At 31.1% G+C, this 16,170-nt stretch overlaps 2 protein-coding genes across 2 annotated transcripts; one reads left to right on the top strand and one right to left on the bottom strand.

Moving 5' to 3' along the window:
* Positions 1-3,616: 3,616 nt before the first annotated feature.
* LOC109599557 (UDP-glycosyltransferase UGT5) lies at positions 3,617-5,621 on the top strand. Its single transcript, XM_049969732.1, has 5 exons — positions 3,617-4,031; positions 4,092-4,353; positions 4,406-4,978; positions 5,039-5,258; positions 5,310-5,621. Exons 1-5 carry the CDS (start codon positions 3,801-3,803, stop codon positions 5,605-5,607), a joined length of 1,584 nt encoding a protein of 527 aa, XP_049825689.1. The 5' UTR covers positions 3,617-3,800; the 3' UTR covers positions 5,608-5,621.
* Positions 5,622-8,670: 3,049 nt separating this feature from the next.
* LOC109599556 (UDP-glycosyltransferase UGT5-like) lies at positions 8,671-10,916 on the bottom strand. The gene is made up of 5 exons (XM_020015563.2): positions 10,645-10,916; positions 10,317-10,569; positions 9,613-10,185; positions 9,341-9,560; positions 8,671-9,289 (listed from the first exon to the last, which is right to left on the bottom strand). The coding sequence occupies exons 1-5, from the start codon at positions 10,891-10,893 to the stop codon at positions 8,992-8,994; spliced, it is 1,593 nt and encodes a 530-aa protein (XP_019871122.2). The 5' UTR covers positions 10,894-10,916; the 3' UTR covers positions 8,671-8,991.
* Between the last annotated feature and the right edge of the window lie 5,254 nt (positions 10,917-16,170).

Raw genomic sequence — 16,170 nt, 5'->3', positions numbered from 1 at the left:
AACGAGCAAATGCCGTCCAGGATTTTTATATCAATTTCTATGGTACAACGGGGCGTTTGAATTGATAAAATAACAATCGAAGTTTTATCTTTTACCATGACACTGATGAGTGATGTGATTATTTAAGATGACTAAATTTTTGGAATTAGAAACTATTGTTTCACAAATCAAGGACTAAAACCAATTTCATATATATGATAATCGAACAGCTACTTAACTAAGTAAATAAATAAATATATATATATATATATATATATATATATATATATATATATATATATATATAAATGCGTATGTATGTTTAGAACAAAAAAGTTAATCTTCTAGACAATAATAAAAGCAGATATTAGATCAATAGAACACCTGCAAACATTTATTTTTAATCAGTTTAATATTATTTTAATATCTTTCATGTGGTAAGTAATTTATACAGATGTCCACTTTGATTTATAGATAATTATGAGATAAAATTCCGAAGATTTTAAAACAAAACTTTTTTATTTATTCTTAATTTATTTTTAAGGATTTTACAAACATATTTTTAATAAAATTATTATACAGATTGATATTTTAGATTTCCAATAATAAATATTGATAAAAATCATTTAAGTGATCGTTATCATTATATAATTAGACATATATTTTTTAAATTTGTAACTAAAAATTATTTTCTATAATAAATAATAAAAAGTCAGGTAAAACTAATAAATTGTAATTTCATCAAATAATAAATTTTATTATTTGCCATAAACTATAGTTATAATTTATCATGTAAAGTGTTAAAATTTTAAAATTTAATTTATTTAAGCCATTTTGGACTGTATAGATACCCTTTTTTAATTTATTCATAGAAACATTTGCCGAAAAAAAAATGTCTTAAAGGGTTATGGAAAATTTTATTAAAATAGACAATTAATATTGTATTTAGGAACGTGATTTTAACACTTACTAACATACTTATCTTAATGGTCATGATATTGATTAAGATACTTCAATAAAAAGTAATATATGGAAAAGTTACATTTTTACAAAGTAAAAGTTTAATTTATATATAGTTTTATTAAAACGAATTCATATTGTCAACAAGTTCAAGTTGTCCGGCAATAATTTTTTCTCGGTCTAGATTTATCGTATATATTTTATAAAACTATTATTTTGTTAATCTATGGAAACTTATTAATTGCCTATCTAAAATTCATAAGATAAGATAATAAACGGTCATACAGAAATCAAATAATCTTAAACACTATCCAATAATTTATTACTTAGTGTCGTTCAGATTTAAGAATTTTCTGAAAAAGTTAGAAGGATACATGGAGCGCATTAAATATCATGAAAGAATCGAAAGATTTGTATGGTGCACTCTAGTCGATGGAAATCATTTTTGACAATACGGTATGCTTGAGTTTTTCTTAGTTACAAGTCTAATTCTAGTAACCTTTTGTGTTTAAGCTTACTTTATGTTACAAATAGTTCACAATATTTTAGAAAATTGTATGTGAATATTTGTAATAATATAATTTTTACGATGTTTCAATTTTAGGTCATTAACATGATGTATTTATCTTATCTTAAACATTTACTTATAAATGTGAAAGTTTTAATACTTGCTTTAATTATCTCATGTTGTAATACAACGGTTTATGTGAACATATGTAATATGATTCAACAGACTTTACATTGTTGAGGTCTTCAATTGATCGATGACATGCTGCCAGCCTCGAATGCAAATATTTGTAGGTAAACTTCTACACACATTGAATTATGTGTTTGAATATACAATAAATTTACTCAGTCTTAATTTGTCATGAATCAGTTTGTGTTAGATCAACAATCTAAGAATTTAATCATTTGTCTAGAAACCTTGTGCGTAAAGACTTGTGGATATAAAGAGATGTTTTGTACGGTACACATAACAACTAAAAGGGCTCGGTGATAGATACATAATTAAATTAAATTGTGTCTATTTTAAATTTATGTGTGAAAATAAATATTTTGACATTTATAACATTTTTTTCAAGTGTGTGTGTCTTCGAATGAATTTTAATTTTTAACGTTTAAAATAATTTTATAATAAAAAAATGCACATAAATGTTTTGGTTTGTTTTTTAAATTGTAAATATTTATATTTTGTTTGTTAACTCAACAGTAAAATACGATTCATTAACTTATGTTTACACAATGATCAAAAGTTGAATAATGAACGATGCCACTAAATATTTAAAAATATGCAATAATATTTGAAATATATAAATGAATTTGAAATAATCTGATCAATTGAATAAAATTGTTACATAAAAATAGGAATGATATGTGTATATTTACTATCAAAATACAAAAATTATATACATATAGTAATTATTATAAATAAAAATTGTTCTTTTAGTTAATGAGTGAATTAATTAATATAATTACAAACACAATAGAAATGATTTCTAGAATCAATTTTTTGAAATTGTATTACGAGTGTATGAAAGAAAATGGTTTTACTTTAAATTTAATGTGGTTTCAAATAATATTAGATTAGATTCAAAATCTATAAACCTTTTGCATCTACACTACACACGGCGTCTGTTTAAAGCAAGAACTTAGTTTAACATAAAAATACATATAAACTTTATGGGTTAATGGATCGGATAGAAATATGCTCGTAGAGAAAGATAAAACTTACGTCCAAAATTTTGAGAGTTATTGTAATATAATATCATTGTAAAGAAATGGTTTTACAGCAACTTTATATTTCCATTTTTCTTGCATCTCTGGGAATATTGCATATAAAGGCTCATTCATGTTGCAGCCCTGATGCACATATTTAGTATACATTTCTTAGAATTACCTTGAGGATTAAGTACACATCGACTCCAACAGTGGAAAATGCACTAAAAAGTAAATCCGCAAATAACAGTATCTAACAATAAGCTTATTGGAAACGTTCTTTCTCCATCACATCCTATGTTGGCTCAACTTCACACCACTTTTAACTGAGAGCGTTATGTTATAAGCTTCAGTTATTTACATTCACCCGAACTTCCAGTACGTACAAGAGATGCATTTGCCATTCGTGGAGTAAAGCAAACGACGAAGCAATTTGAGCAAATAAACCCCTAAAATATTTCGCCACTTTCGCATTTGGCAAGGCATTGAAGGGCGTCTGTTGGCCGCTGAAATTTGTGATTGTCCACTTGTTTCTCTCTTAAACTACTTCGATTCGTTAGTCGCGTGGACGGAAATCGTTGATTAGGCGGAACTGCTCATTCATCGATGTGAGAAAGTAGTGTTAGAAGATATATATTTGCACTCGGAGCATGATTGAATCGAAACTGTGCTTGCCATTTTAAAAGTAATTAAAAAAGAAAGTATCTGAAGATATTTCAATTCTTTTGCACATATTTTTATTTAGTAGTTAAACACTTGTTGTACTTACTTTATCACTTTAAGTAATATTTAATGGTTATCATAAACATTAATTACAATTCAAATTTTATTATCATTGTATAAATAAATTCATAATGTTAAGTTTCAACAACCAACTTTAACGTGCTAGTTGTTATTTGAGTGAAAGATGTACTTTCTAAAACTGTTTATATAATTCAAAAAATTATTTTTATTTGTAAGTCATACAAAATTAACATGAATTTTAAGCAAAACCAGTTGTGCTAGTATAACGAATGGACATTTTATAATCAATTTATATTTTTTAATTATCTTAAAAATGTTATCGTTATCATTATTTTCAACTTGGACGCTTCTAATTCATTATAAATTTAGTTGTTGATGTACGTCTGAACAATCACTACGCAATGAAAAGAGTGCCCATTTTTTGTGCCCTTTTGTCACTTGCACAATGTGCAAACATTCTTTTTGTCACCTCATTTCCAAGTCACAGTCATCAAGTCATGTTTCAACCAGTTTGGAAAGAACTTTCTCTGAGAGGTCACAATGTGGTTGCCATCACACCAAATCCTTTAAGAGATGAAAGTTTAACAAATCTTACCGAAGTCGACATTAGTAAGGTATACGAAAAGATACAGGTAAGTCTTAGTTATAAATTTGTTAATTAATTCGGTAATAAAACAACTGTTTCTTTCTAGGAGGCACGTAAAAATGAAGACACAAAACAGTGGCGATATTATCTGACGCAGAAGCCAGGTTTTCTCACAGTTTTTATAAAAGATATAATAATGACAATGATATTTAATCAAATGCATGAAACTATTTTAAACCTGCCAAACATGCAAGAATTTTTGAAGCAAGACCATAAATTCGACGTTGTAATTGTTGAATGGCTCTATCCAACCTTTGCAGCTTTCGGAGCAAAATACAAAGCTCCAATGATTGGAATTACATCTTTAGGTACTTTACCGAGTTTGCACGTGGCAATCATTTACGATAACAATAATTTTAGGTGCTCCAATCCCCGCTTTAGACACTGTAGGAAACCCATCTCATCCCGTTTATGCTCCCGACCATAACTTACCAGTGGGCAGGGATATGACGTTCAGAGAAAGACTTTTGTCTGCCCTGTGGGCATTTTATGTAAGAATTACTTATCACACAATTATTTTACCTAGGGAAGATGCCCTGGCCAGAAAATACATGGGTGAAGATTTGCCATATTTGGGAGATATCGAGCGAAACGTTAGCTTGTTGCTCTTAAATAGGAATCCTGTTTTTCATAAAACTATGCCAGTCGTACCTGCAATTGTAGAACTTGGTTACATGAAAAAGAACAAATCCGAATCATCACTGAATGTTGAAATAAAAAAATTCTTAGACCAGTCTAAGAACGGTGTTGTTTACTTCAGTTTAGGCTCGAATATTATGCCTTCAATTTTACCTCAGGAAGTTATAAAAGAAATTGTGGAAACCTTTAGAATCATTCCCTATGACGTTATTTTTAAATGGGATCAAGACACCTTGGAGAACAAACCAAAGAATGTGTTGCTAACAAAGTGGGTACCGCAAGAGGCAGTACTACGTAAGTTAAGTTTTTTTGTATGTTGTTATTAATAGGTAAATGTACGTGGTCCGGATTTAGGTCATAAGAACACGAAATTGTTTGTGACACAAGGAGGTTTGCAGTCAAGTGATGAGGCTATAATTAATCAAATACCAATTATTGGAATACCATTTTTTTCTGATCAAACTTCAAATGTTGACACAATGGTGAAATATGGTATGGGAAAAGTGCTGGACTATTCTGATTTGACTGTGGAGAAATTTTCTGCCTATATTAAAGAAGTCATAACTGATCCTAGGTAAGTTTTTCAAATTTTTTCGTGGGCAACTATTTTATTTGTTTGTTTTAGTTATAAGGAAAATGCAAAGAAACTTTCACAACTGTACACTGATCAACCAACTGATGCTTTGGAAAAAGCGGTTTGGTGGATTGAGTATGTAATCAGACACAAAGGTGCTTCACATCTAAGAAGCAGTGCTATGGATATTCCTTGGTATCAATATTTGATGCTGGATATTTTTGCATTTATCAGTATTATATTAATTGTAATTATAATTATACTTAAGCTTATTATTAAGTTATTTTTTGTTGTATTTCGAAAAATACTTTATTGTAAAAAATATGTGTTTAAGAATAAAAAAGAATAAATCTTTACATTGATCTTCGTTGGATTTAATTATTATCATTACTTATATAAAAAAATTAATTAATAGTTACATTTTTTAGATAAAGGAAATAAAAACTATTTTTTATAGATGACAAATATTACTAACACCTTTAATAAAATTACTTTAAAACGACTAATTGAAATCATTGATTTAAACTGTGTTACTAAACTTTTCCACAGCATAAATTTTATAACGCACTCCTATTTTATATTCTTTAAAATACTTTCTTAAACTTTATAAAACATTGTTTTGTCTATTTTTGTGAACAAAACCAATTTAAAGTGCAGATCAAATACTATCAAAAAGAAACTTTTATATACACAGTGATAAAATTCAGCAATCTTATACAATTTTTAGGTATTTTCATTTGAGACAGTAATTTAAATATTGTTTTAAACTGCCAAAACCATATTTTTACATAAGAAATTTTTGAAGTTTATGGTGGGACATGCAACAAATAACAAGTCTATCCGAAAAATGGTTAAATAATCCTGAAAGCTGCCAGTATATGAAACGGAATTATTGCATTAAATTAGAACGGGAACTAGATGTATGCAAATTAACATCGTATCTCATTGTGCACACAAGCTTTTAATGTAAAGTTGGGGCTGTGTTAGTTATCTTTCTATCCATCATGGCTTTTATCACCATTAATCAGAGGTCCTAAAATGGCGGCTATTCTATTACTAGGCTGTCGGGTGCTCGGTTGCTACGTCATTCACAGGCCCATTTCATTTACTGTTACATCCCCGAAATAAAACCGGTCCGCTACTAAAATATTGGCCGAAATAAATAACTATAAATAATAAGTGGCAGTCTGATAACAGGCATTTTCCCCGGGAAAACAATCGCCTTCAACTCCGCAAAATTGGCCGGAATACGAAAGCAGGATTCGCTCCCTAAATGCCTCTCCCGCCGTTTCACCGACAGGGATACAACCCGAAACAATTTTTTCTCTGATAATACGATCCGATTTAAAACTAATTTTCAAGAATTTTAATTACAATTTCCCAAGTTTATAGGTCACGTGAATTTTTATTAACATATCTTCTTTCTCTACCGCATTAAACAATTTTCTTATTGTTTATTTATATGTAACTTTAAACCATTATTCCAGAGTTAAAATTAATTTGTAGATGTGAAGTAAAATGTTATGACCTTCCAAAATTCCTGGACCCGAGAATTACATTTAATTGAAATAAGGGACACTAATACTCGGGGAATTTTATTTTAATTTCATTAATAAAGATCTATTCCCACTTGTCGCGTTTGCGTAAATGCCAAGTGAGAGCGTTATTAAATTCAGTTAAAACTTTGCTTGGAGTGATTGTCTACTAGGTCTCTAGTTATTAGAAAGGGGACAGACTGCCGTTTTATTTATTTCATAATGAGTTTCCCGAAAACTGTGAGGGAGATTAGTGAGTCATGCTCCCCGTGACTCTGGATATTAGAAAGATTCCTTGGTTATTAATGACCTCTATGTGTAATTAAAGGAAAGAATGAATTAGGGAGAGGATTTTATCAGGAAATTAAGTAATCCTCTTCACATCACACACACCTTCCACCAAACAAAGAACCATATTAAATTACACGTATTTTTCAACAATTTTAAAAGCTTTCGAAAGTTTATTTTCGAAGCCACAACAAATAAAGTATCTGTATATTGTTCCGGACAAAACATCAATAAATCTCGCTGGAATTTTGATAAAACCGTATCGTACCAGGGTGTAAATGAGTCACGCTCCCCAGTTTTCAGGGTTGTTAAAAATATATGCAGAAGCTGCATTGTTTGTAAAGTAAATAGAATTGTCCCATTTAGCATTTTAATTCAGCGTCATCCCCATATGTACTAGAACAGACGACGCGCTAAAAATTGCTTAATTTCCTGTATAAATCGAATGTTTTCATGCTAACGGAGCGCCAGTTTAATTACGATACACTCACTTTTAACAATGGTATCTTCGCAATAGTCTAATGGACAATTTATGGAGTTCATAATTGTTATGGAGTTCGATCATGCACCTTTTCAAAATGTTTTTATTTTGTCATCAATTAAATCGTGAAAACTTTACTGGGATTATGAGAAACGTAGTTGTGTAGTTGCTTTTACTCAACTCAAAGTTTCCCTTGATGATACATTCTGATTACTTTACGGGTTGAAACCTTTTAAACTAATTATGTGAAAGAATGCAGTAAATTAATGAGACGTATTGCAATGGTAAATTAAGCAAACTTTAAAATTACGCGACAAGTAATTGCCAGTTCCTTTAACAAAGAAGATAATTTTACACTTAAATTAAGTAGTATTTATACGAAACATTTGCATAGGAACAATGTCTTTGTTTGATTTCAACACCCACACTAGAATCAAGTAAAATGTCTGGTATGTTCGAAGATGTGCAATAAATTTCGCGATAACCGAGACACTTAATACCACCCTCTGATATATCAGATCTAGAAATGCGTACAATAAAAATAATTCGTTCTGGTCGATGCAATTCCATTTATGGGAGCGGAAAGCAATTTTGAAAAATCGTCACAGCGGATATTTCTTGAAAGTGAAACGACAGACCCCCTCTGTCTATAAATCAACATAATCCCGAACCAACCCCCATATATTTATGCCTCTTACGGTCCGCCATTCCCGCGATGATTCATACATGATAATGTTCTGTCGACGCTCCGACCCATCACCGAAATCACGAACCACGGATTATCAACGGCGAGACACTTTATTTCTATTACTGGGGAACTTATGTGCAATTACGTGATTACATTTAATCCCTTGGCGTGAATAAAATTGACATTTTTCTATTTGCCTACCGATTCACTCGTACTATATAAATCACAAGATAAGATTTAAGTTTATAAATTTATCATAATAATTATGTAATAATATTTTATATAAATATGTAATTTATTTATACAGATGTTCTTAAAGAGGGTTTTCATGTGCTGGTATCAAAACAAGGACACAGGAAGATGGAGTATTGAACTCCAAAAGCTTATACAGACTTAATAATTCATTGAATTAGAGCTAAACGCAGTTACACTTAATTAGTTTTGCCTATGACACCTATGCGTAAATACTTAATATAATTTTCTAGGCCTATCACATATCATATATTAAACTAATATTCTAATATAACGTGGATGTCGAAAATTACGGCGTCACTGAATATTTCACTATTGCCTAGTTGGCATAAATTTTACGGTATTAATAAGTTAATGCTTAGTGAGGTGATACTAATGCTCCGGCTTAGGTAAGCTGATTAAGTTCTATACATAATGTGTTTTAATTGCTCTAATTAATCATGTAGCATTAATTTGCCAAGTGATTGACACATTTTACAAATTACAAAATTATTTATTCTTTTTATCCTTGTCACAAGTCTTTTTAGCAATTATGGCTCTCACACATGACACAATCAATTTGATTATTCCATACAATATTAATAATAGTCCAGTAATTACTATTGACAAAAAGGCAAAAATATCCAACATCAAATATTGATACCAAGGAATGTCCATAGAGGTACTCCTTAAATGTTGTGCTCCTTTGTGACGTATCACATATTCAATCCACCAAATCGCCTTTTCCAAAGCACCAATTGGCTGATCCACGTACAATTTTGATAAAGCTATAGCGTTTTGTTTGTATCTACAACAAAAAATGGTTTACTCTCTCTTGAGATAATAAAATCAAACTTACGAAGGATCGTTAATGATTTCGTTGATATATAAAGTGAAAATTTCTTCAGTCAGATCATCATAATCAAGCATTTTACCCATTCCATACTTTGCCAAAGTATCAGCATTGCTTGTTTGATCAGAGCTGAAAGGAATTGCTATTACAGGTATTTGATTATTAATTGCCTCATCGCTAGATTGTAAACCACCTTGGGTTATAAATAATTTCGTATTTTTATGGCCTAAAATTATTATGTTTAATAAAAAATTAAAAAGACACGATAAATTATTTACTTAAAACAGTTTCTTGTGGTATCCACTTTTTAATCAAAACATTTTCTGGTTTGTTTTCGAAATCAGTTTCATCCCCTTTGAAAATAATGTCATAAGGTATCTTTCTAAAAGTGTTAATAATAGCTTGTAAGGCATTTGCTGGCAACAAATCAGGCGTAATATTTGAACCTAAACTGAAATATATGACGCCTCTTTTAGAGTTGTCCAAAAATTTCTGAACATCTTTATCAACCACTTCTTTAGTTTTATTCCTTTTCATGTGTCCTAATTCAATAACAGCAGGAACTACAGGCATAACTCGGTGGAAAACAGGATTTCTATTGAGGAGCAACAAACTGACATTGCGTTCAATATCGCCTAAATATGGAAGATCATTTCCCAAGTGTTTCCTAACCAAAGCATCTTCTCTAGGTAAAACGACTAAGTGATAAAAAATTCTGACATAAACAGCCCAAAGACCCGACATCAACCTTTCCCTAAAGGTCATATCTCTTCCCACAGGAAGGTTATGATCAGGTGCATAAACTGGATGAGAAGGATTTCCGACAGTATCAAGAGCTGGAATTGGAGCTCCTAAAATAAATTTCATATTAGTTTGTATGGGATATGTTATCAAACTTAATCTTGACCTTAGCGACAACAATGAAGTGTTTACCAGATAACGTACGATAACATTCTATTTGTGATACACAAACTGTATTTACCTAGTGATGTAATTCCAATCATCGGAGCTTGATATTTTGCCCCCAGAGCCGCAAAAGTGGGGAACAACCATTCAACTATAACCAGATCGAATTTGTGATCTTCCTTCAAAAAGGCCTGCATGTTCGGATGTTGCAGCACGTAAGCGTGCATAGCGTTGAAAATATGCGTCATGACTGCGTCTTTTAGAAAGACCGTCAAGAAATCCGGCTTTTGTATCATATATTTCAGTTCGTCTTTGTTCGATTTTCTCGCCTTCAAAAATGAAACCACCAATAATTTAAACCCTCATATAACATGAACTAAAGCAAACTTAGGTAATTATCCTACCTTGACCCGTTCATATAGATCGCTGAGGTCGACTTCAGTGAGATTGGTTAGGGTTGGATCCTTCAAGGGATTGGGTGTAATAGCAACCACATTATGTCCTCGCAAAGACAATTCCCTCCAAACTGGCTGGAACATAACCTGATGGCTGTGGCTCGGGAATGACGTGAAGAACAGAATATTCGCACATTGCGACAGAGACACGAAGAACGTGAGAAAAATTGTGAAAGTCTTCATTGCTAGACGGGACATTCACGCGCAATGAAAGCAAGAAAATTATCGATAGTCTCGATTAGACAATTTGCATTGAATTAGTACTTTGGAAGATTATCTGCACTTTAGAGGGGGCAAATTTCTATGATATAAATCACATCTAGATTGACAATCTAAAATAAATATAAATCTAAGATTGGCGAGTTATATTGTGCCTTCCAATAATTTAATTGCTGGTTTGATTATGAACCATTTCTATCATAAATAAATCCGGCAGAATTAAAGGAATAATAAAGTAGAATAACTGTTGGAGTTTTAATAATCTCGGATACTCAAAGGATTCCATTACTTGAGTTTACTTCGATTTAAATCTAGAACTGGCGCAGTTAAAATATAAATGCTCCATCTCTGACATTATTGTTCTCGTTAGCGAACCTTATCGTGTTCATTATGGCATCAAACTTTTAGTGGTGTTCATGTTTTTGTTTACCTTTGGTAGAAAAAATTTCATTTTACACATATTTTAGCCGTTTTTATGATTGACGGAAGTTTACTCCGTACTATAAATTTATATTGACGTAATATTTTTTTTTGATGATGAAAAAATAAATATATAAAACATTTTTGTGGTAATACTAAGAACTCAAATAATAATTATGTAATATTTAGGTATTTTTATTACTCTTTGAGTGGATGTTGCCACAAAGGTTAATCACACCTTAAAATCTATATTTCACTGTTAATACTAAAAAAAAAATGTGAAGTTGGCATTTCTGTCTAAGAAGCAATCTTTGGTGTCGATTTTTATTTATTTTTAGAAGGATGCTGAAGACAAAGGAGAACACACTTAAAAATTGATGTTTCACTGTCAATATCCGAAGAAAAAGTGTGAAGTTGGCATTTCCGCCCAAGAAACGATCATTTGTGTCGTTTTCTTCATTTATTCTTTGAGTGGATTTGCCAAAACGGTTAATCACACTTTAAAATTGATATATCACTGTTAATACCAAAAGAAAAAAATGTAAAGTTGGCATTTCTGCCTAAGAAGCACTCTTTTATATAATTTTAATCAGTTTAATAAATTAAATTCGATTTAATTCACTAAAATTTGATTAATTAAAATACATCTAAATCATTTGGGAAATTTAATAGATAATATTCAGCTAATTATTGAGAATTATTTTTTTTTTTTTCATTATTAATCAATTAATTAAAAAATATGTATTAGTATAAATAAGTATAAAAATATTATCTGAATCATTAATATTTGAAATAATTTTGATATCGCTACAATCAATCTTCTAGATAATTTTATATTTACAAATATGGCATTAAATCCAAAAATTTTATTTATCATTTTATATTAATTCACTTATAGAATAATCATTGAAATTAATGAATAATATATACTGCATTATTAAATATAGTAGTCACATAAAATAATGCATAATATGAAAATTATTAATTTTATTTATTAATATATTACATGGGATAATAATAATAATTATCCTTCACATAAATAATATTTAACATATCAAATAAATCTCTTAACCAGATAAGTCGCCATAACCTACCCTCTAGTTCGAAGCGAAGCGAAGGAAAACTCGCCAAACCAAAAACTGGGGCACGCATTAACATTCAAAACATATAAGAAAGACCGTCGATGCGGCCGCATATATTAAAGAGTGCGGTTTCTCATTTTCGTACTGTAAATAGCCGGGGCGAGTTAAGAAAATCGCGTACGTAAAACCAGGAACACGAGAGATAAGCGAACCCTCAGGCATTCCAATATGAGACACACATGTGCCCTAGTTAAATTCGACACTGATTGCGAGCCACCGTAAGGACGCCACGTTGTGGTGCTTCCCCCGAATGGTATTCTGGTCGCAGGATTTGTTCAAATGGCAGCTAATTAACTACTAAGCTGAGATGTAAACACTGCTCATTTGAATTGAGCGATACTAATATGCCATAATTAGCCACACTGTGCATTGTTAATATGTAATATATTATATGAATTGTGCATGGATATTATGGTGGGATTAGGGTGGTAAAGCCTCAAGTGATCTCTAATTCATACATGCTTGATAAGCGATATACTAAAAAGGAAACATGAACTTTATTATTTCATAGGATATATCTGGTATTATTCCATAGGATATATTTTCTGTTGGAGTACGAATTAAAGGGCAAGAAATAGTTATAAATTAAGAAGGAAACATGGTAATCGATTAGCGGCCTGATTGTTTATTAAATCGTAATTGGAATCCTCTTTGAGGTTAGGCATTAATACCTCTGAAACTTTCAATTCGGCGACCGACTATTCCCCGTGTCCGATAAATCTCCAGGACGCCCTATAGCCAAACAATTCAGATGTATTCCGGATTTCATTGTTACGTTCTGTGCTCAACAAATTTTAGTGCCGCCATAAATCCCGTCATCTAAAATTAACTAAACAATGGCGGCCACGGAAAACGGAGTGCCGGCTGCAACGGAGTGGATCGTGTAGATCTGCATAATTGGCGACAATATTACCCCGATCATTCCGTCGTTACTGTGAATAAATTGGTCGGACACGGATTGTCTTCGATTCCGAAAGTTTTAGCTAGAGTTGTCGACCTTCTCTTAATTGATGTGATATTGTTAATTTAGTTTCGGGGTTATTGGGATTCGTGCAATTAACAAGGCTGTAATTTATCGTTAAGTCGACGAATTATTTCTCAATTTGTGTTAACAGTCAATAAAATACCGAGGTACGGACATTTACCACCAACCGTGGGTTTGCGAGCATCCATTTATTTCTACATTACTAACGAATCAACTAATCTAATTGTACGCTAGACTCCTGTTGTATTTTACGTCGTCAAATCTCCTTTATTACACCCCATTAGATTTAAAAATTCCTTTTTCATTGGACGTCCATGTAGGTACGTTACATACACTATCTTATACTTTTAGTTCTGTTTGTAATGATTTAATATAGGAAAGTGCTCCGTTTTATTGGCCAGTGCAGGATCACCAATCACACTAAATGGAATAAAAAAGACCAAACGTTATTCAAGTGTTTGCAGAATAAACAGTTTTTTTTTCGTTTTTTATGAGCCCATTAAAAAAATTGTTTGGAAAATCTGTAGCAACAGCAGTAACGTGTAGTTTGTAAGGGCGTGTAGGAAATGTGTTGTGCATGCCGGATTCGAAAACCAAAACAAAAAGGGAGACGAAATAACTGACCTAAAAAACAGGCAATCCGTCACACCGGTCATAAACCAGTTGCCACTGGTATAGGTCTGGCTAATCATATCCAGCAAATTGTGATTTGTGGCTTCAGTCCTCCGGGCCGAATGGTAGGACGAAGATTCGTGACTGGAATACAGAGACAGGTCCTGTAACTCCGATCTATCTATCAAAACTTTATCCTGGTCGATAATGTAATTTCCAGCGGACCGGAAGCTGGATACAAATGGCGCGTTTAACAAAGATGACAGTTATTACATGAGAGACATTGAATTGTATACAGATCTGGTCTCCGGGCGGTAAATACCGTACGAAATGAGTTCACTTTGTACCGACACCGACAGACACGGTCCTGTCCTCGTCATGTACGCGTATGCTGATTGAATATGAAATAGAACTAACTTAAATTGAAATCGTAATTACAAACTGACAAGATAAGGCGTAAGTGGGTTACTGCTTTAGAGACCTTTTCATGTTCATCCACTATCTGGTCTCTAACTCGGTTGCAATTTTACTTCGTTCCGCGTTTTGGATATCATGTCGTTTTAAATTTAAACCCGACCCAAACGGCATGTCTAAAAATTTTATAAATCTCTTCACCGTATTATGTCACTTTTCCTTAGGTACATAGATTTTATAAGTGTAACCAATGAAGATTTTACACACTAATGGCATCAAGGCTCGCCAATAAAATTGACTTGATCATTTCACCAACAAAATAATAACAGTGTCAAGACACTTTAAATGGAAATTAATAAACCATAATTTGACACATCACGCTAGGGTATTTCAAGTTGCCTGATCGCTTAGTGTGTGTGTGTGTGTACTTTCAATTTGAGATTCGAAACACCACAACATCAATAATGGGAAGTAACGTTTTCAGTCACAACAGCGGCGGTCACATTTCGAACGTGTATTTTAAGACGCGAGCACGCCATCAAAATTAATCGATATGTAAACGGCTAATGCCGAAAGCTTTTGATACCAGCTCGTACATGGCGTTTTGTTTAGTGTTTCGCTGCTGTTTTTTGTCTCCTCAACAGCTTATGAATATTTTAGACTTCGAACTTGCGTTTGTAAGGTATTTTGATAAAAGCCGTGGCAAAAAACTCGTCATTTATTGTTTCTTTTGTGTGCAAATAACGAGAGTTTGTTTTTTCCTTTGGAAAGTTTAAAGTGTATTTTTCTTTTGTTGGCTACAACGCATAACAATGGTCTTAAATTATTTATAACATTCAACTTAATAATTATTCATCCAGAATAAAAAAATTACACTTTTTTTTTAATATGGAGTATAGCTAATAAAAACAAATAATTATTATATTATAAAAGGAAATAAAAAATGTCAATAATTCAAATTTTTAACTTGCAAGTTGATACAACTTTGTGGTACAATTAAAATTTTTTTATTATTTAATATATTTATTACAAAAAAAAATATGAATTAAATTAACAATAAATAAATTAATTAATTAATAAACATTAAGCAACAATGCTACTGGAACCATAGTTTTATTATTTTTAATTTACGTAAATTAATATTTGTATTAAAATATATTTCATTATATTTTTCCATATATTGAATGAAAAACATTCATAATTAATTATAAATTCTGTAAATTTTTTACCGTTACAATTAAATTTATTTAATTAAAAGGTTTCTGAAATGTATTTATTTAGTATTCAATGCTTTTTATTTTTATATTACAATATTTTACATACAAACATAATTTTATGGTCTATAAGATAAATCATAATTGTGTTGTTATATAATTTCGATTGTACAATTTGAAATGTAAATATGTTGAATACAAATTCAGTCTCAATTTATGACCGGGGTTGATTTTTATTATCCTTTCATGTTTAAAATATAATTGCAGTTAATGTTACATATGTGACACGATATTTATTATTTAACAAATACAATAAAATCCGTCACTGCTGTTTCAATAATCAACGAGCCACAGTTTAAATATTTATTATCAGTTAATTAAAAATAACATTTATATTTTACACGTGCGAAATATCTATGCCTCCCTACGTTCCTCTCTGACATTCCAAATATCCCATTTATTAGGAATC

The sequence above is a fragment of the Aethina tumida genome, chromosome 7, assembly GCF_024364675.1.
Source record: "Aethina tumida isolate Nest 87 chromosome 7, icAetTumi1.1, whole genome shotgun sequence".
Taxonomy (NCBI): domain Eukaryota; kingdom Metazoa; phylum Arthropoda; class Insecta; order Coleoptera; family Nitidulidae; genus Aethina; species Aethina tumida.
This window is presented reverse-complemented; position numbering and strand designations above follow the sequence as displayed.

Excerpts from the sequence above, each read along its gene's own strand:
- LOC109599556 (XM_020015563.2), bottom strand. The coding sequence starts at position 10,893 with ATGTCCCGTCTAGCAATGAAGACTTTCACAATTTTTCTCACGTTCTTC. Across the intron at positions 10,570-10,644 it reads ATCTATATGAACGGGTCAAG|GCGAGAAAATCGAACAAAGA; the intron begins GTAGGATAATTA and ends TCATTTTTGAAG. Across the intron at positions 9,561-9,612 it reads ACCACAAGAAACTGTTTTAA|GCCATAAAAATACGAAATTA; the intron begins GTAAATAATTTA and ends TAATAATTTTAG.
- LOC109599557 (XM_049969732.1), top strand. The coding sequence starts at position 3,801 with ATGAAAAGAGTGCCCATTTTTTGTGCCCTTTTGTCACTTGCACAATGT. Across the intron at positions 4,354-4,405 it reads GATTGGAATTACATCTTTAG|GTGCTCCAATCCCCGCTTTA; the intron begins GTACTTTACCGA and ends CAATAATTTTAG. Across the intron at positions 4,979-5,038 it reads ACCGCAAGAGGCAGTACTAC|GTCATAAGAACACGAAATTG; the intron begins GTAAGTTAAGTT and ends GTCCGGATTTAG.